The sequence below is a fragment of the Lycorma delicatula genome, chromosome 3, assembly GCF_047948215.1.
Source record: "Lycorma delicatula isolate Av1 chromosome 3, ASM4794821v1, whole genome shotgun sequence".
NCBI classification, from domain to species: Eukaryota; Metazoa; Arthropoda; class Insecta; order Hemiptera; family Fulgoridae; genus Lycorma; species Lycorma delicatula.
The window spans coordinates 6,991,510-7,013,058 of NC_134457.1; the positions used below are offsets into that span (position 1 = coordinate 6,991,510).

Below are 21,549 nucleotides of genomic sequence, written 5' to 3' on the forward strand. Positions count from 1 at the left end.
ATACATGAAGCATATCATAAGATGTAAGTAAGGAACAATCTGCAATGAAAATTCACTGCGAACAACTGTATAATTCATTCATTTGCATTTTTGGATCTTACTAAGGGGTATATTTGTAATGTTGATTCAGTCTTTCAGAAAATGACAATAACACCATTCCAATCAATCACTTCGGTTATTTCATTTCAAAATCTTTTCTGTCATATCTCTTTGGGAATATTAGCTTTTTAGAATCAGAATTATTTATTAAAAGTTTGTCAATAACAACATACTGTCACTTCTGAACTGCTGTAGCTTTATGTAAGCATGCGTTCAATAATTGGTTTGCTACAATAAGTTATACAGTGTCAACAGTTTTGTTGGCAGAAAACATCAATATTTTGATTCTAGCAAAAGTATAATACTCTGCAATATAATGAAAACATATATAATTTCCGTACATTAAAGATAACTCTTACAAAGTTAAGGTTATGTCACATAACATCAACACTTACCGTAAACTCAAAATTCTCGTTATAAATAGAAGGGCTATTTAAATCGTTGGTTGTGCTATTGGATTCAATTTTCTTAGAAGTCCCAGGTTTGACTTCTATGTTATTTTCAACTGGTTTCGTTCCATTTGACAAACTAGCCGCCATGCTAATGGACAAAACTTTTTATCAACTGAAGATCACAAATACACCACAGAATCACCTCATGAACTTCTACTTTCATTATTTAAGAATTATTTAGAAGCTTAATAAGGTGTTTAGAATACACATGGATAATACAATGCACTACGTTAAAATCACTTTGTTTACAACTTCACGCGTAAATCTGCAATTAACGTTTTATCAAAATATGGCGATCGAGAGTTGAACCGAATTTCGAAATAAATGTAACTATCGATGTATTGAAAAATTCTACACATCTCAATTTTTCGATACTTGTAAACATCGACTAAACCTTGAATAAAGTTGTTTTGTTTATCATGAGCTTTGAACGTGATTAATGTTTCGAGGTTAGTTTAAACGTAATAACTATTTGGAGTATGATTAAAAATTATTTTTGTGCTACAGAATGAGAAAAAAGATATTAAAATAAAACTGGATGGGGTTTTTCCTAACTTAGAAGTTTAAATACAACATTGATGTTTCTTATTAACTTACGAGCTAGTTACGATTTCAGCTTTAACAAATTTAAACAATTTTGTGATGGCTCGAGTATGGTGTGTGATTCCTATTGTTGTATTATCGACAGCATGGTTGTATATTCTGACTTCTTTTACACCAAAAATAACAGAAAATGTTGACGTATGTGAATTTTTATACAGTTTTGCTTTCTTAAGCTTTTTTTCATAGGCTAGTGATAGATTTTAAAATTTAAGTTTTTATTTGAAAAGATGTAAACCGTTTCTGATCTTAACAGTCTAGTATCATATTAATATTGATCAAAATTAATTGAAGTTGACACAATTGATGATTCTTGTTATCATCCAATTTGATTTTATTGGAATTAATACATTTATATTGAGAAAAGAGTAATTCTGGAGATACTGAGCTTAGAGCATCAACCAGATACCAATCCCTGTCAAAAAATGTTTTTGTGTCTTAGTTGTGGATATCAAAGATTTTCATTCTTGCTGGATTTTATACCTTTGAGCTAAGGTCACAGCTTACAACAAACTTTGGTAAAATTTTCTTCCAAAATTGTTGCAGAAAGTATTTCCTACTGTTTAAAATATTTTTTATTTCTGTAATATTTTACATATTTTGCCCTGTAATGTTAGTGTATTTTTTAAATATATGTATAATAGACTGTAACGTCTGTTTAAGTGGATTTATGAGGTAGTGGCTTGTTATAAAGCTGATTTTAAGACTCTTGGACAAAATAAGCAATAAGGCTTGTAGTGCGGTGAAGGAGAACATTTCACAAACAAATTTTACAGAACCAAAAAAAAATAGTAACTGAAAATGATAAATCTCTTGCTTAAAAATTAAATAAAAAATGCCTTTGATATTAAAAAAGTAATTCATCAACCCTTTATTTCAAAATATGATTTTTTTAGCTTTGTTGCTATTATTGCAGGTAGTTTTAGGACATTGTTCTTAAATTTATAACGTATAGTTTAAAGTAACTTCTATAAATAAAATTATTTATTTACTCAGAATTTGAAATACTATTTTTTGTGCTTCCTGTGATTTCACATAGACGTAAATGTTGAAGTGCGAGTTTATCATTAGTTATCATACTACGATTGGACTCAATCATGTTAAATTACATCTCATTTTTGTAAAATGGATTATTATTGTTTATATAGTTGTATGTTAAATAGTAAAGTTGAAATGGTTCCATTACTGTGAACAAGAAGGTATACTGAGTTTTTTTAGAGTTTGTTAGAGAAGGAATATTATTAACATTAATAAAAATTATTACTGCTTAACTTAATTTATTACTTTTTATAATTTCCTTCTACACAAGGGTACAAGGAAAGTTTTCCAATACAGACTTTATTTTTTATAATTTTTCAAATTAATTTCCACCACACATTATACACTTCTCCATCCTTTGAGGGTTTCTTTTTCTTCAAAGAAATCCTGCCATGTTTCATTGGAGATCTAGGCACAGTATTGTTCCAAGCCCTAGGAGGTCATCACCATTCATAAATTGCCTCCTTTTCAGTCTGTTATTCACCTGGAGAAACAGTGAGACGTTACATAGTGCAGAACTGTAGGGAGTTGCTCTGATAACAGTTTTGTTACAGTGCTGGCCAAATACGTTGGAATGTTATTATAGTGACTTCTAGGCACCATGAGTGACTTCTTAGTCACAGTGTTGTGAACAATGTTTTTCAAAATTTATCAATACTTTTTAAACTATTGTAAAATTTTTAAAAAATTTAATATTTATATTTAATTTTGAATTTATTGAATACTTATGATGTCTTTATTCGTTTGGTGATTTTGTAAGATCATTTAGATTAAGGAAGGATGGTCTCCTCATCTTTGAATATCCACACTTTGTTCTGAGTCTTGATCGGGATATAATAATAGTACAGCCAAGTTTCATTACTTGACTAAGACAGTATTGTGATATTTCCCATTTTCATACTATTTCAGTATTTCACAGCAACATGAAACTCTAAGTGCTATCTGATTGTTGATCAAGTTATGCGGCACCCAAAAGGTACAAAGCTTTCTAACTTGAAGGTGATCTTGTAGAATAGTACAAACTGCTGGTGCATTATTGCCCAAGGACATATCTGTTTGGTTGTAGGTCATATACATCTGTCTCAAGCATTTTTTGTACCCCAGCAATGTTTCCCCAGTCACAGATGAAGACAGTCAATCTAACCTTAGAGCTTCTTCAGGGCCAAAATTTCTTCTTTCAAACTCTTGCTCCTCAAAATATTGTTGTATAATGAGGACAGTCCTTTTTAAGCACAGAAGTAATTGACTCCAAACACTGATCAACACTTAACCTACCTGCAATTCTCAACCGTGACAACATCACTACCCCTTTTCACTAACACAGCTAAAAAACAAAATGACACTGACCAGAGCGACTACAATGCAGGTCAAGACTGTCTAAACACATACTAACTTGTAACTGCGTATGATGATCTGTTCCGACATATTGCAGAATTTTCCTAGTGCCCATTTTTATAGTTAATAAAAAATAAAAACTGTTGGATGTATTAAAATTTAGGAAAAAAAGCTGAATCAATTACACCTAGCCAAGAATAAAATAACAGTCATCTTGGAAGTTTTATATGTGCCTACTCAGCTCAGGTCTAGTATTCCAACTCATTGGAATGAGAAACATTACAATATCTTAAATTTATTTCAGTTTATCTGTATCCCACGATTACATCTTTGTAAATTTTGTTAATAAAATTTATGTTAAAAACATTACCAAATATAAAGGTTTTCTATAAATATGTAAAGATCTACTTCCATGAATTTATTTTCTACCTGTAAACTAAATTTCCAGATTAAAAAATTTGGTTATAAGGGGAGTGATTTACAGATTAACTTCATATTTTTTCTTAAGCTACTTTGTTACTGATTCTGTTGACATTGTTTTATATGGTATGTAGTACAGAAAAGCAAATCATTCATTTACCTCATTTCCTTACATAAGTGTGAACCTAATCCATCGGAAGTAATTATTATTAAGTTTATAATATTTTATTAGTATGCATATTAGAACCAGACCTGATTTTATGATACTTTGAAAAAATATTACTTTGCTGGAATCATTATTTATATACACGTAAAGAAAGTACTCATCTGCAATTCACCCACTTTCCATACATCTAAAACTGATGTAGTATATTTTTTTCTAAATGACCTTAAGTAAAACTAAACTAAAATTGTTTTAAATATCTATAAAAGGTGAAATTAAAAAGAAATTGACAAGGGCCAGTGACTAGAAGAATTGGAAAATTAAAACAGTCTTAAATATATTTGTTTATTTTAGTTACAAGAATACTCCTTAAGGTGATTTTCAAAACCAGTATAATCTTGCCCTTGTTGAGCTGCAGTGGTGAAATTTATCAGGATTATTTACTTTACAGTATTCAGAGTAATATATATTCAAAATTTAGGGGTTCCCGCTAAAGTCACCTATTTGTCAGAACTGTGTCCCGTGTCTTGTGGGGTTAGGGACAGTATATTTCTGACCTTCATGAACTGTTGTAGGATTAAAGATATATTCCCTAATCTTTGAAGATTTTTGAGCTGTTGAATTGGAATCGTTATCCAATTAAATTGAATTGTAATTGCTATATTGTTGGTAACACAAACATTCTGAAAAATGTGTAGGTTTTACTTTCAAACTGTCTGTAAATGAGTGAAGATGAATTAAGAGCGGATTTCATAGTAGTTATAATAATGTGCAATCTAGTTATGATGGAAACAAGAATTTGGCTTGAAAATTAAGTTCAACAACATGAAAGGAAATTAAGGCTTCTGATGTCAATCACCATTGAAAAATTTTACTGTATAATCATGGATTCACTTGGAATATGTCTAATATGTTGAATAGAAATTTATATGTAGATGTTGGTAACTATAAAATTCTATGTAATATGTTTTATAATTTCCCTTAAGCTACTTCTAAGGTGATAAAACTGTGTAAATGAATTTTATATTTTCAATTTATACTCGTAAGTGTTGAAAATATTTATTAATGAAACTATCATGTGAAGTAACATCAGATATACTCTGTTCACAAAGTCTCATATTGACCTGATTACATGAATTTTATGTTCATTTACAAGAATGAAATGTTTTCTTGTGCACAAAAGGATAAAAAAAATACAAGAGAGAACTTAAAAACTGAGTATTTATCTAATTTAAGAATGTTTTTCAGCAAATCATTTATAAAAAAGAGATTAGTTTTTAAAACCCAAACAAAAGTCAGTGAATTGTAAAAACAATTTTAAAACCTTAAATTTATAAAAAAAAAATTAATGTTATAATTTGCTATTTATAACTGTCTATCTAATTTTATTGTTTTATTTTCAGACTAGTCTTAAGTTTCCCAGTACATTCAGTGAATTAAAAAACATATCTAATTTATTAAAACTTTACTATAAAGAGAATTGGTTGTTTGTAATTCTACTGTTCAGTAGTGCGTATATGTATAAGCAAGCATTTATCATACCTGGATCGGTGTTTATGGTAAGTAAACAGTATTTTAATTAAATACAAAAATAAGGCCATTTCAGAAGCTGATTTTTTGCAAACTTCAGTCACTTTAAAAAAAGTTATCATCTTGCTTGTGTTTGCTATTAGTTAACCCTTTATACAATTAGCACTTTCAAAACTACTAGAATTGGGTTCAGATATAAGTAATGTTTGATAAATCTGAGCAAATTAAAAAAAATGGTCCTTTTAGTGTATTGTCACGGTCATGCTTGGTTTTTGCATCTCTACTAGGATTATGCACAAAGTTTTAGTGAGATATATACATCATTTTATTACTAGCAGTCTTTTGAACCGACTAAATATTGTAATTTACAAAAAAATAGATGATCAGATATCAGTTTTTGAAAACCAAAATCAATCAGGAAACTAAAGCCAAGCTAAATAAATATTATGGTGTGTCAGCTTTATCGATTTAAAACAATTTACAGGTAAGTGGTTTGTTTATTTTTGGAGTGATTATATGTTATGGAGATATCAAACACACTTAATGTTTTAGATGGCTGTATTTTAGATGGAATGTGTTAGATGGCTTGTTGAAATTATAACTGCGGGAAATATTTTTGGTTTAGTGATGGATGATAGAAAATTGAAATCACTAAGACAACAGACATCTCAAATGAATGAGTGCATCACATTTTATATGAATATTTACATAAGTGAAAACTGTCAGCAAGATGGGTGCCTTTTTTCATAATTGATTAAAACTTTGAACGATTAAAGCATTTCTAAGCATGATACTGTTCACTGTAATTGAGAGGAGTTTTTTTTACGGTTTCACATCAATTGATGAGATTTAATTATATCATTATTAACCTAAAGCCAAGGAACAGTCAGAGTAATGGATTGCAGTTTGGGAAGATAAAAACTGTTCCATCAAGACTTACAGTCTTTTGAGGTGCTTGTGACATAATCTTTGATTTTTAGGAGAAAGGCAAAATTATAACTGAGCAGTATTATGGATCTTTTGATTGGATTGTTTAAACAAGGAAGTAAAGACAAATGACCACATTTGACAAAAAAGAATGTTTTTCTAATACTCTTGTGAGATTGAAACAGAAAATTATTTTAATTACACTATAAATTTCATCCAAATTCCTACTACTTACCATTTTAAAGATGTTATCCATTTTCAGATATAAAGAAGTCACTTTGCTATGCAAAAATTTATGTAAATGATGTAATAGGCAAATTATTGCCTATTTTGATTTGGATAAATCATACTTTCAGGATGGGATTGAATAACGTGATCATCGTTGGACTAAATGTTCAGACGTAAAGGTTATAGCTCCATGAACAATATTTTATTGGATGACTGGGATAAAATAGAAGTATCTAAAACATATCGTTTACCTCGACTTCACATATCATATGTAAATTGAACTCAAAAGGCAATAATCTGGCTCCTTGTATAATATTTTGAGTGGTCAGTTCTTCAGACAGTTGTCTTTTGGTATACATACTGCAATAAAAAAAGTAGGTTATTTATATGCGATCATGATGAAATTGAACTGTAATTTTGTATCTGCTTTGTCATTGTTACCTGTATGCCAGTGTTGACAGCAATATAAGAAAAAGTGATGGATATGTACAATTATAAAACAAAGGTTGAAAGTAAGGAGGAACTTGTCATCAGTTAGTGCTAAAAATAAAGCATATGGAGCCAGATGATATGATAATTTATCAAATTGCAAATGGTACTAGCTGCATTCAAGTATGTTATGATGTTGAAGACATAGTCTTAGAAAGAACAAACAGTATTAGACGTAAAGCCACCTCTCACTTAAGTAATGCTAAGTATTTTTGCCCATCAATTTATTGCACAATCAGTTATTGTACGTGGAGCCGATCCTGAAAGAAGGTATGTTGAGAAATTAAATAAATTTCTAAAAAATTGTCTCTCATATTTTATATACTTATCAAAAACTCCAGTTATAGTTTCTATTTGTTCCTTTCTTCAACGGATCAATATTTAGACAGAATTTAATATTGTTTTTGTTGTGTTTTTTTTATGTTATGTTTTTTTTTTGATATCCAAGAAAGGACCCTTTACATCCTCTCGTACTTCATTAAATTTTATTTATGTTTAGTTAAATTTAAAGTTTTTATGCTTGCTTTTAGTTTAAATAAAAGTACTTTAAGTTTACGTCTGTGATATTAGTTAAGTGATAGTTTAAATCCGATATTGGTTGTAAATTTTTGTTTATTTAATTTTTCAGTTTTTAGAGTAGTGTTATTTGTTTGTTTTTCTGTTTTATTTTTATTCCAAGTGATAATGCAAAAGTGCTCTTCGTCCCTTGAAAAAAAATGTTATATTTTCTGTAGTGAGTGAAAGTAAAGGATGTTTTATTTATTAAGTTTTTCTGCAAGTGATAATTCTTTACACTTATGTACTGCAAGAGTCAAATCTGCTTTACACATTTACAGGTTCATATTCAAAGTGACTTATACCAGGAAAACTTGTAAGTGATGGAAATGTACATCATGATATAACTTTGTGTAGCTCCTTAATAAAATATATTTTGTAACATGTTCAACTGTTCTGCAAAAATCAATCTAGTTTTATCAGGATAATAAGAAATTTTTGCCTCTCTTGTCATTTGTTGTTGAGACATTAAATTTGTTAAAGACTTGCAAACTATAACTGATATCATGTACAACTTTTTCTTTTTTTTTAGTGTAAAAAAGTGCCATGATTAATATTGTACATTAATTACTTTTATGGGAAAACACATCACCATGTTATTGGTGAAAATTAAATTTTGAGAGACGACACTCTCTTTTTTATACTATACATTCCATTATATAGCTTTTTTTTATTTATTTCAGTGTTGTTATTTTAAGCAATAAATTAGGAACCTAATAAATTTGTTATCAAATAATTGAATCCAAGAAATTGTTATTCTAGTTAAACATGATTTACATGTTTCAAAGCATAATTTTTCTATTGAATATTTTAATTCATGCATAATATGAATTAAAAGGTAATATAAGTTAACATGTTAACAATGAATTGTGAGTTAATATAATAATACATTAGGAAAAATATTTTTTTATTATTATTTATTTATTATCATGGAAAAATATTTTTGGTACTGCAGGAGAAAAATAATTTCGTACTGAAAATAGAGAAATATTATTTTTCTTGATGTAAGAATAATAATTTAAAAAGGTAATAATCATCAGTAAAACCAGACTGCTTCCTATTTTATGTTAACAGATATATTTATAAGTTACTCTCAAAAAGAAAACCACTTTATAGTATGACGGTCTCTTCATGTGGTGCACTGTGGTTTGTTGTATTCCACTGATTTTGTTTTATGTAAGTTTGGTTGGTTATTTAACCAACATTAAATAACGAACATATTCCTAAACATTTTAGTGTTAAACAAGCCATGTAAAACAACCTTTTTAATGACAATTCTTGTGGTCATTATTTTATTTGACTTGTAAAAAAGGACATAAATCTCTCAAGATTAATTTAGAGTGAATATAAAATTATTTTTGTCTAGAATGTACTGGGTGGAGCATTATTTGGTGTTGTAATTGGTTTTCCTTTGTGCTGTTTTTTAACTGCGATTGGAGCATCTTGTTGTTTTATAATGTCAAAAAAATTTGGAAGAGACACCTTACAATATTACTTTCCGAATCAGATAGAATATCTGCGTTGTAAGGTAAGTAGCAGTTATTTAATTTAGACTTAATATAAAATAAATACCTGCTATTTTTTTCCATAATGGTTGGCAATGAAAATTATTTAAAACCATAAACTTCAGAAGTTAAAAATAATCAAATATTTTATTTAAAGCAGTAAACTTCAAAATGTTAAAGCTTTTCAAAAGAAATTAAGAGTGAAATGAAAAAGGTATAGAAGGAGAATAATAACCAACAAAATATTTTAATAATTTTAATTTTACCGCTTTCAGTCACTGGAGATTGTTGCAAGGGCAACTGAAAAACATTTTGAAATTATTAATGTTGCTAGTTTGAAAACAACAGATCAAATTAAATAATTAATAGTGTCACTGATCATCATCATTACAAAGTGTGATGTCTTAAAATTTGTTAAAAATGTCTCGTACCATATGCTTCTTTAGATCTGGATAAAAATCGTAGGTAAACTATCCTCATCAAAAGCAGTTTTCTCTGTGGGTTGATCATCTTATTCCACTATACTTTTAACCGGATTCTGTCAAAATCCTATCAAAAGGCTTCGTGATAATTCAATCGTTTTATTCTGCTTATTGTATGGTGCCGCGCTGTAATGACATCATTCAGTAGCTGATGAATCACATGCTTCTTTATTGAATCCAAGTAAAATGATAAGCTTGCTTATGGAGTCATTCAAACAAGCAGCTAGGATCTCTGTTGTTTTAATAAAACCAGATCTCATATATCTCTTGTAATATCTTACCGTTATTCTCTTATTTTAATCTTAGATAAATTTATTCATATAAAAATTTATAAAATTATAATTTTACTTGTTTTTATAATTTTTTCTTTTTTAACTGATTACATTTGTGTTATCAATCCAATGTACAGAAAATATTCTATCAAATAATGTTTTTTTTTTTCATTTAAATGAAGAAAAAGTTGGGAGTAGAGCGCCAAGAGTTTTGCCCTTGGTAAAGTTTTATTTAGGAGGAAACTTAAGTGGAACTTTAAAGTAGAGAATTATATAAAACAATTCTTTTATATTTTGAGATACATAACTCATGGTGACCGTATTTCCCCATCCCCTTGACTAATTGTAAATGTAATTAATAATAACATCAGTGAGCCATATTCAGAAGTCACCATATAAAATTTCATAAAAATCAGTAAATCCAATCTGAACTGAAATCATTGTCAAATTTCATTCAAATCAGTCCTCCAATCTAGGTATATCACACAAAAAACTAGCCAACATATATGCATATACACAAACATACAAGGTCTGTAAATAAAATAATGAGATTGGTTCAGAAAAACTTTTTACTTACAATCCAATTACACATTGACTCTTATCACCTCGAAACAGTTTCTTTGGGAAGCCATGCAATGCTTCAAATGGTTTTTCCACTCTTCATAGCAGTGTTGGAACTCAGAAACCAGAATATCCTTCAGATGGTTGGTTACATTTTTTAAAAATGTTTTCTACTGTTCCAAAATGGTGTTCTTTGAGGTGTTTTTTTTTTAAGTTGGAAACAGGAAAAAGTCACAGGGACTCAAGTCAGGTGAATAGGTGGTTGAGGAACTACAGGAATGTTTTTCTTTGCCAAAAACACATTAATTGAGCATGCAGTGTGACAAGGTGCATTGTCATGATGTAGCATCCAGTTGTATTTGATGATTGGTCTCATGCAGACAACTCTTTTCCGCAGTCTTTCAAGAATTTCTTGGTAAACATATTAATATACAGTCTGTCCTGTAGGTAAAAACTCCATACGGACAATGGCATTGTTATTGAAGAAACAAATTAGCGTAATTTTTATTTTTTATTTGGTCATTTTTGTTTTTTTGGTACATGGTAAGTTTGAAGTGTTCCACTCCTTGTTTTGGTGTTTTGTTTCTGGGTCGTACCCAAATATCCAAGATTCATCACCAGTAATAACATTTTTTTTAGAAAATTAGGATTAGTATCAATTCACCCTAGAAGATCGCAGCACACTTCCACCCTGTTGTTTTTCTGTTCAATAGTGAGGTTTTTTGTAACTAATTTTGCACAAACCTTTTTGATGTCCAATTCGTTTGTCAAAATTTGATGGACTGTGGTATGGTTCAAATTCAATTGTTCTGCAGTCATTCTGACAGTTAATCGCCAGTCGTACCGTATCAAGTTCTGATTCACTCAACATTGTCGTTAATTTGTGCTTTGTGACATTAACGGTCTTACAGAGGGTGGATCGTACGCAACTGATTCCCTGCCAGCTGAAAGTGTTTTAAACCACCTACAAACTTGGGTTCATGGCAGAGTGTCATGTCCATACACCCTTTTCAATTTTGAAAAAAGTTTCAGTAGCATTCTCACAGAGTTTAACGCAAAACTTGATTGCCAAAACAACATTCCTCATAATTAGTATCACTCATTTTTGTAATGCACAATAAAAACTTGTTTTACAAAATGTTTAAGTCTCACATGGAAACAGTAGACTAAAAATATTAATACCTAATATAAGTCAGCTGTTCATGTAACCATATGTTTACTAGTAACTTTACAGTGTTGCCACTTTGGCTGCCAAAAAAATACTAATTTCATTACTTTATTTACAGACCTCGTATATATCCTTCTTGAATTTTTCAATGCCAAAGTTTTTTTTTTTTTTTTGGTTGAAAGGGATTATGAAACATTAAGGTTTCAAAAAAACTGACATACAAAATTTTACCAGATTAGCATACTTTTCTATTCATATATTTTTAGCCTAGAAAGTAAAAATGTGTGAAATGTAACAAATTTTTTTATGGTATTCAAGGTCTATTAGATGTGTGTTCTTCCTTTTAGTTTAGATAATTTGTAGTCACTTTATTAGTAGTTTGTAATATTAATTAATTAAAAAAGTATTGAATTTATTTTAAAAAATATTGAGTAAACAGAAGTCAGCAACCAGAATTTAAACCTCTTTTCTTAACATCACTTGTTTTTCAATTATACTTCCAGGTATTCATATCACTCTATGACTGTCTGACCATAAAAAAAACCCCTAAAACAAATAGTTACAGATTTAGGAATTTGAATGCTCATGTTACTATTAAATTTTGTTGTTGATTTTCAGTTTTTCAGTAATATTTTAGGAACAGTTTTCTTAGATCAGACTGGACTGCCCAAGATGGATCAGGTATAATCCATTTATAATCAGTCAATACTCACTTTCTTTTGTTTTTGGAGTAATTTTTAATTTTATAATTTTTTATTTCATTTCAGGTCCAGGAAAATTCAGATCAGTTAGTTTACTTTTTATTATTCCTTCGATTGTTTCCAATGACACCTAACTGGTTAATTAACTTATTATCACCAATTATTGGGGTTCCTCTTCATCTATTTTTCTTTACAGTTTTTATTGGTGAGCATCTGTTTTATTATTACTTGAATAATAATTATAGCTTGCTTAGAAATTTCAGTTGTTTAGTTGACATATTGTATGCACATTTCAAAAAGCAATTTGATAAGATTGCAGCCTAGCCCCGTTAACTTTTCAACTTGTATGAAGAAGAGGCAATAAAAAGATTGAAGGAAAGATTTAAGACAGAATCCCAATTAAAGCAGAAATGTTAGTTAAAAAATCTTAATTACTCTTTTAACATAAAATAAAAATAATTTTGAGGGTATTCGTTTAATAATGAAAAAAATTTCAATTTAAAAATAAGGTAAAACAGAGAAAATTAAATATGATAGAAAGTCATTAAGCAAGTTAATTTTTAATTTGCTTGGTTATACGGTATGTACACACACTTTATTATTGTAAAAGATTCTTGAAAATGGTTCTAGCAAGTAAAACTAGTATTAAAGATATTAAAAAATAGGCAAGGAGTAGAAAGGAAAGCTTTCATAAAAAAAGAAGTCTGGTATTATAAAACACTTTAGAAAATCATACATTTTTTAAAATTTAATGTAATGTTTGATTGCAAGCATACAATATGAATGTCAGAAAATGGAAAAGTAAAATTTACATAATATTGAAACAGACGGAATTTACACGAATTGAAGTGATTTACATTTTACAGTTTCCTAAAACCAACAATGGTTTTGCCAAGAAATATTTATGATAATGTTTAGAAAGTTTTATAAGAGAACACAAAGAAAAAATCAAGTCCTTTTTTAGAAACTGTCAGTCTATTTCAAAGTATTTTTGTAATCCATTCTTGAGAATTTATTACAAAAAAAGTTGAAATTTTAGAGAAAATAAGTACTATTTATACGACTGAATGATCAAAGTGGTACAAGAAAACATCATTATTGTTGTAAACAGTTAATGAAGTACATGTAGCATATTACACAGCTGTCTTTTACTTGTATTTCAGTTAACATACATTGAAAAAATTAACATGAGTTATCTTTAAATATTTAAAAAACAAAAAGAAGATTGATTATTTTGAGGCAGATGTCTCAGAGATATTGAGAATGTGATTAAAATTTGTGGTGGAATAATTATTGTTCACATGACAATAAGAATAAAAATGTTAGTGTAAGAGATACAATCAAGAAGGGGCAAAGAGAATTTGATGAAAATATTTGAAAGAGAAAAACTACTGAATAGAAAGCAAGCTAGCTTGAGGTGAAAAAAGATGATGTAGAATGTAAAATGCTGTAAAAAAAATAAGAGCTTGAAGATGAGCATATCATAATATTTTTCAGTATACTAACTGTGTAAATTGTGACAAAAATATTCTGAGAATAGACCTATAAAATAAAATTACTCAATTTAAAATTGGCCCAAAACAGTTGCCTTGTGCAACACTTTACTGTTTTAGCACTTCCGTGGTTGAAATGTTCTGAGGAAGTCATGATTTTTAAGTGTCTGTCACTTTCCCTCCTGCAATTCACTCTGGATTTTTTACTGTTAAAATGGTAACCCTTTAGCTTGAGTTTCATCTTAGAGAAGAGGAAGAAGTCACAGGGGGCTAAATCTAATAAGTACTGGGGTGAGGAATGATGATCATATTGTTGCAGCTGAAAATCTCATGTCTTATAAGATGAGTAGGCAAAAGCACTGTTGGGGAAGATCCATTTGCTCTTGTGCTCCATTTTTTTGGTTGTTTTGTTTATGTCAAATATTATCCCCCCTAGAAATTTTCATCAATAGTCTGGCATAAGGGGGAAAGAATTTCAGTGTACAAATCAGTGAATGCTGAAACAGAGTCGCCCTAGCCTCTCTTTATCCTTCACTGATGTTCTTCCATGTAAAAGCAAAAAAAATCATAACATCACCCACTTTATCGCTTAAGCGTGGACATACAATCTAGTTTTACCTTTCTGCTCTACCTCGCAATACATAAGTGAAATTGAAGATGTGACTAAGAACATGGCCACAATAATATGTGTAACAGAGGTCCTGATAAATACAGAATGAAGTTATACAGCATACTGATTTAATGAAGATCACTTTTCTTCAATAAATTTTTTAAAAATAGTCTTTTAATTTTTTATTATGCCTTGTAATAATTTTTTTAATGTTTTTAAATTACTGTGCTATGATGATTATAACTTTGTTTTGTATATTTTTCTGTAATCTATATGTATATAAAAATGAATGTTTGTCTGACTGTATGTCTCTTATGCCTTCCTAAACTGTTCATCCGATTGCGATGAAACTTTGGTAAGTTGTGTGCACATCCGCGAAGGTTTCTGAATTAGTTTGGACCTGCTAGGTGGCGCTGTGGTAGAGATATTTTGTAAAATTGTATTTATGGTCCGATTTGCCTCATATTTGGAATATGTATTACTTACATGGAAAGAAATACCTCTGCAAAAAAATGGACCCACTAGATGGCGCCGGGGTTGAGATATTTGGAGAAAATTTCATTTATGGTCGGATTTGGGTCATATTCAGAATAAATATTAGTTACGTGAAAAGAAATATTTTTACAAAAAATGGACCTGCCAGGTGGTGCTGGAGTTGAGATATTTGAAAAAAATTGTATTTATGGACCGATGTGGCTCATATTCAGAATACATATTATTATGCAAAAGAGAAATTTTTGCAAAAACTATACTCGCTAGGTGGCGCTGGTGTCGAGATATTTACAAAACAAAGAAATATACAAACAGACTTTCTTCTTCTGTAGATATAAAACGCAATGTTCGTATGTGTGTCTACTACAGACTAAAAAACTACTAGACTGATTTACGCTACTGGTCCAATTTAAAAGGAAGAGAGGAATGTGGAAAATAAAAAAGAACAGGGAAATGGGGAAAAAGAGATAAAAGTGAAAGGTTAAGTTTTATGAAGTTCCGTAATGTTTTACCAAACTTTCAATTGTATTCATTTAATATATATATTCAAATCTAGTAATAGCGAAGCATTGCCGGGTCTGCTAGTTTGTAATAAAACGAAACAATATTCTCTTCTTCATTAGTAAAAATATTCATGTTTTATTTATCTTTTATAAGTGTAGTAAAACTTTTGAATAACTCTTCTTATTTTTGGAATATTTTAATATTTATAGTCAAGCTTTTAAATTAGTCAAATGTTAATCTGAAAAACAGAACTATAGTAAAATCACAAATCTGTTGTAGTATATTTTTTGTGGGAAACCTAAACTTAATATTTTAGAAATTATTAAGTTACTCTTTGAAATAATTACTTCTCACAGTATTTGAATATATTAATTAATCATCTTCATGGATTAGGCAGTTCTTCTGCCCAACATTCAAAAAGTCATTTAATGATCTTGAATTCCCTAATAAAATACTGTGGTCTTATATAATCCACTTTTTGCTGCCAAAAAAACTGTATATTGCTAAAGTCGATGTACAATAAAGTCTGCCACTTTGTAGAAATTACTTCATTATCTACAAAGATCCTCGACTATTGATGTCTTTAATATAAAATATCATATATGATGAAATTTTATTACATTTTTTCTCTACTTATAGATTTTTTAGTTGTTACTTTGTTTAAATATGCAAATATATCTTTTTTTTATTTAGGTTTAATGCCATACAACTTCTTATGTGTACAAGCTGGTGGTATGTTGGCATCATTAACATCTCTAGATGAAGTATTTAGTATTAAGACATTTTTAAAATTAGCATGCATGGCTGTCATTGCTTTAGGACCTAGTTTTATTTTAAAAAGAACAAGAAAAGAATTTACTGAACCTCCGACTGATAAAAAAGTGAAGTAATTGGTTTAAAGAATACAAGTAAAAGTGAAATTTTTCTTAATTTTATTCAAAATTTTAGTGATTTTTATTTCTGATTAAAAAAAAAAAAGCATTTATTTTTCTGTTGAAATTAGTATTTTTCACTTATGAAACTTGCAGAAATTTTAGTTTTTCTTCTGTTCGTTTGATTTTCATTATTTGTAAAATTATTATTGATTTTTTTCTTCAGAACATTCTGTCAAAATGTACTTTTAAAACACAATAAAATAAGAATATTTTTATTAAAAATTAGGATTATTTGATTTATTTTCTAGTTTATGTTATGTAAAAAAAAAACATCATTATGAAGGTAATTTAGATGTGTGAAGTAATATTATGAAATGATAACCTGAATTCAGTAAAAACACAAATTTTATTTTGTTTTGTATAAACTTATCAATTTATATTTGTGAATTATCACCCTAATGAAATATGATTTTATTTTAGCATTACGCAATAAATCATGTGTTATTATTGAGCAACAAACTATTTACAGAGGCTCCTAAGTCTTATTTCTAGTTCAGAGCTGGTATTTTTTAATACCAACTATAATCTGTTTTCATTAGGTCATTAAGTTTGAAAAACACTTAAATCCAGGACTTTGTGGATTCAGATCCTGTAAAAGTATCTAATTAAATACTTTACAGACCTCTTTTCAAAACTTAATGTAATCAAATTACTGGATGTCAGAAATTGCCAAAGTTAAAACATAATGTATTTGAAAGAACCAGCTACTGTCTAAAAAATAACTTATATTGATTATTGCTCAAATTTCTTCATAAAATCTCCAGTTCTCATAAAAGAAATATATTCATCCTTATTTATATTAATTTACTTACTAGAAATTTTTACAGAAACTCAATGGTGAAAGAAATTATTACGTTCAATACAAGAGCTATACACATAATTAAGAATGGTTTAAGTGATTTAAAAACAGTTTTTAGTGAACAGATGATAACTGATGTTCTGGATACCCTTCTTCATATGATGATGTCTTGTGTTCCATGTGCTTATGAAATTTACATAAACAATTTGTCATTGTCAGAAATAGCAGAAGAATGTAACTTATCAAGAGAATTTTGTCATATGTTTCTCATGAAAAAATTACAAATGCATTGGTAAATGCAAATTTTTTTCACATCTACAAATGCATTTCCCTATTTCTCTTTTTTTCATGATTTTTTTTGGTCAAATGAAATAACTATGCTGCCTCAGCCACAATGCTCACCTTACCTGACCTCGGCAATCTTTTCTTACTTTCTAAATTGAAATTTGCTTTGAAAGGATGGTTGAAGAGATTGTAGAAAATTTATATGGATCTACACACAATCTTGATAGACCTATCAGGATTATTCATGATATTGAAATTGCCTCAGAGGGGGAGAACTTGCCTTAGAAGTATGTGTGAAAAATTTTTTTAAAAAAAAATTTGGGACTTTTGAACAAACCTTCTAGATGGTCATGTATTGCAGTAGTGGTTTTCTGTAAAAATCTGCATTGCACAGAGAGTTTATATAAAAACTCTGTTTCAATTATTATTTGAGCCGCTTTATATTTAAAGTATTACTTACATAGTATATATTCTGAAAGTAAATTCTGAAGTTTTTTTTGGTGTTTAACACACTTCGTCAGAGGGGTCATTACCCCTTAATGTCTAATGAAAATTACCACAAAATAAGCCTAATATCTATTATAGTGCATTTTTAAATTAATTTATTTTTATTTAATAAATTTTTATAAAGTCATGTCTTTGGAAACCACTCCCCCTCTTCAGCCACCCTTAATGACGAAGTATGTAAAATACTTACAATTTTATTCCATGTGACAAAGTTTCTTTGGATGGCTTATACTCTGCTTTGGGCTTTTCCTTCTATGTTCTCTATAGGTTTCATCTCAATGTAACATCCAGCAGTAGTCTGCCATCATCGTAGTAGTCCATTTCCCTTGATACCTCCTTTCCATTTCTTTGATGTTCTGATGAAATCTCTTGCCCATTTCTTTGCTAACAGCACCCAGATTTTCAGGAAAATATCCACATGTGAATTTAGGAAGTATACCCAAGCTCATGAAACATCCTAAATTTTTGTACATCTGCAGCACGTTCTCAACGATTGATTTGAAGTTCGGATCCTTCTTATTGCTCGGAAAATTGGTTTCTATGTCTTTAAAGGATCCCCAGGCTTCTTTTTCTACAACTTCCATTTGTTTTTCAAGATTACCATCTTTGAGAAGTTTTCTAATGTCAGGACCGGTAAATACACCCTCTTTTAGTTTGGCAGTTGATAATGAAGCTCTTTTTGCCAATTTTCCCTTATCCAATGATTTTCTCTATCTTACTATCCCATTCACACAAAAAACAAGGAAACCTTGTGTAGCCTCCTTGCTGTCCAAGGAGCATCAGTATTATTTTGAGATTGCCACATGTAATCCACTTGTGATTGTTGTATTTAATTTTATCAAGAATGAATTTTAAATTGTCGTAAACTTCTTTTAAAGAGGACAGAATGTTCGACGGGTAGATGGTTATGTATTCCCATTGTGAAGAAGGATACTTTGAGGCTTCTTTTGGATGAATCTACGAACAGCCTCCAATCTGTATTTTCATATGAAATGTTAAATGTTTAAAAACTCCACATATATCAGTGCAGAAGACTAATTCTCCTTCTTCTGAAAAATATGAAAGAAAATCCTTTTTTCTGTCCGTGAACCAGGAAAATGCAGTGCCAACTGCTAGCAGGTTCTTCTCTTTAAGCCTCGAACCAAGCAATTCTGAATTTTCTTTGGTCAGATGGAATTCTTGAACCAAATCATTTAGTTCAGGCTGTGAATAAAGCTTTGGTTCAGAGCTCTGTCCAGGCTCATACTTTTTGATGTTATCTTCATTTTAATCACTTCGGGAACATCTATTTCAGGTAAATTTTCTGGTGGAATCGACACTGGTATGTTTGGGCCATGAGGAACTGGGTATAAATTGGATGGCATATTTGGATACATGATTCTTTTTTTATTTTTCAAATTAAAACCATGAACACTAGTCGAACAAAAGTAACAATCATTGGTGTGATTTCATGGCTCTCGCCACATCACTGGAATTCCAAATCTGAATACTTCTTGTTCACCCTTTGATCACCATCTAAGTCCTTCAACACATGTGTAGCAAATGTAGTGCAGTGCTTAAGTTTTATCTTGATTTCCTATTTTCACATCAAACTACATGAGGTACACTTGTCGAACGAAACTTGTTATATTCCTTTTTTGCCTTTCCACCATTAAATCACCACAAACGTAACAAAAAGAATTTGTAGAATTTTCGCAGCCCCCTGAAGCCATTTTGAAAATGGAAAATTTGCTTTACGGCCTGAAAATATATTTTCCGCTGACAAAAACACGTTTGATCACTGAGGACAGAAAAAACTTAATTTGCGTGTGCTGATGGTTGAAACAGCGCTGATAGTAGTTGCATGGCACATGAGTGGTGCGGATGGCTGCCAATAAACATGCTACATCTTGTTAAGTCTTATCACAACCTGTCAGCCAAGCTGAGGGGAGAGCCCACTCTCCCATCATCTCATCATTTTCAACCCCGCTGCCCATCCTCTTCAGACCACTCAAATACTTAGCTATAAGAATGCATAGTATAAGCCAATAAAGTGAATATATTATATTAATTTATTATTAAAAAAAAATAAGTTTTATGTCTATTTTATAGTGTCACATTTTTGCAATTTTTCAACTTTTTACAATTTTGAAATTTGAGAAAAAATCCTGACATGATGGAAAAAAAATGTATTTTTCAGATTCAGCACTAAAAATACATAGGAATCAATTATCACATGACTGGGAAAATAGGTCATGTGTAAGCAGTAAGGTTAGTTGTGATCCAATACATTGAAGATAATATTATGAAATTTACCTTAACCTTGTTCATTTGTACCTATTTGCTAAGTCACCTACTGGTCATATATTTGTTACTGAAACTGTAGTATAGTATTAACGTAAGATAGTCACAGGAAAACTGAAAATATTACTTATACAATTAGATCTCAGTAAAAAATATGTTCGTGAATTAACATTGTGCCAACCTCTTATGGCAAGTAGTAACATCTGTCTTCTTTACAGTTAGGCTTGGCTATTTTCACATGCTACATAATTAATTTTTTGTCATTGAAAAAAAAAGATAGACGTAGGATTGCTGTAGTCAGGCATACAATTGTGTTGCTGAAAGTAGAAAGTAATAAATATCTACCATTTGTAGAATAAACTCAAAACCTTTGCTATTTTGCAAATCTGGGTTTTATAGAACTGTGATCTGTTAGTGATGTAATTATAATACTATAGTTTTTATTTTGATGTATAATTCAAAGTTTCATTTATTAAAGAAATGATTAAATTTGGAAGAAAAATTGAAATTGTAATTTAAAAACTATCTTAAATTTTAAATTGCTTAGTACAAGAGATAGTCTTAATATTACTAGTTTTAGATTAACACAATATTATTCTTTAATTGATAGTTTATTTTAAAATCTGCATGTTGTAGAGAACAGCTGTGAACATCATATATTCATTTGTTGTCATTGTCAGAAAATTAAATAATTCATTGTTTTACATGCCAATGAATATGAACCTTAATAAAAAACATCAAGTGTATTCCTAATTTTCAACATTCCATTCAGTCCATTCTAGGAAAATTGATTAATCTTCCATTTCCTTCTATGTTCATGTTCCAGAAACTCCTTTTATCTCTCTGTAACACCAATTACACTTACATACAGCATTTGATCTGGCATTTTTTCTCAGATTTTTCCATTCTATAACTTAAAATGATTCTTTCATCACAGTAATTTTGTTTTGATTATGATTAAACAACATGCATATTGTTCATAATAAATGTTTTATTAATTATATAGGTTTGTTCATTGTGATAAAAGTACTATGAGTTTATAAATTATTAATTAATATAAAAAGTAATGATGATTATTATTTTTACTTGATTAAACATAATAATTGGTAAAATATT

The 21,549-nt window shown here is 29.4% G+C and overlaps 2 protein-coding genes across 2 annotated transcripts in view; one reads left to right on the forward strand and one right to left on the reverse strand.

Annotated features, from left to right (window-relative positions):
* The window catches only part of morgue (modifier of rpr and grim, ubiquitously expressed), a 39,657-nt gene extending 38,803 nt beyond the window's left edge, over window positions 1-854 (reverse strand). The window contains exon 1 of the mRNA XM_075359394.1: window positions 495-854. Coding sequence (XP_075215509.1) covers window positions 495-638 — 144 coding nt within the window. The 5' untranslated portion in view covers window positions 639-854. The remainder of the gene's footprint in view (window positions 1-494) is intronic.
* Window positions 855-961: 107 nt separating this feature from the next.
* LOC142321370 (transmembrane protein 41A-like) lies at window positions 962-20,922 on the forward strand. Its single transcript, XM_075359397.1, has 5 exons — window positions 962-1,292; window positions 5,511-5,666; window positions 9,203-9,364; window positions 12,592-12,730; window positions 16,318-20,922. Exons 1-5 carry the CDS (start codon window positions 1,194-1,196, stop codon window positions 16,512-16,514), a joined length of 753 nt encoding a protein of 250 aa, XP_075215512.1. The 5' UTR covers window positions 962-1,193; the 3' UTR covers window positions 16,515-20,922.
* The last annotated feature ends 627 nt before the right edge of the window (window positions 20,923-21,549 follow it).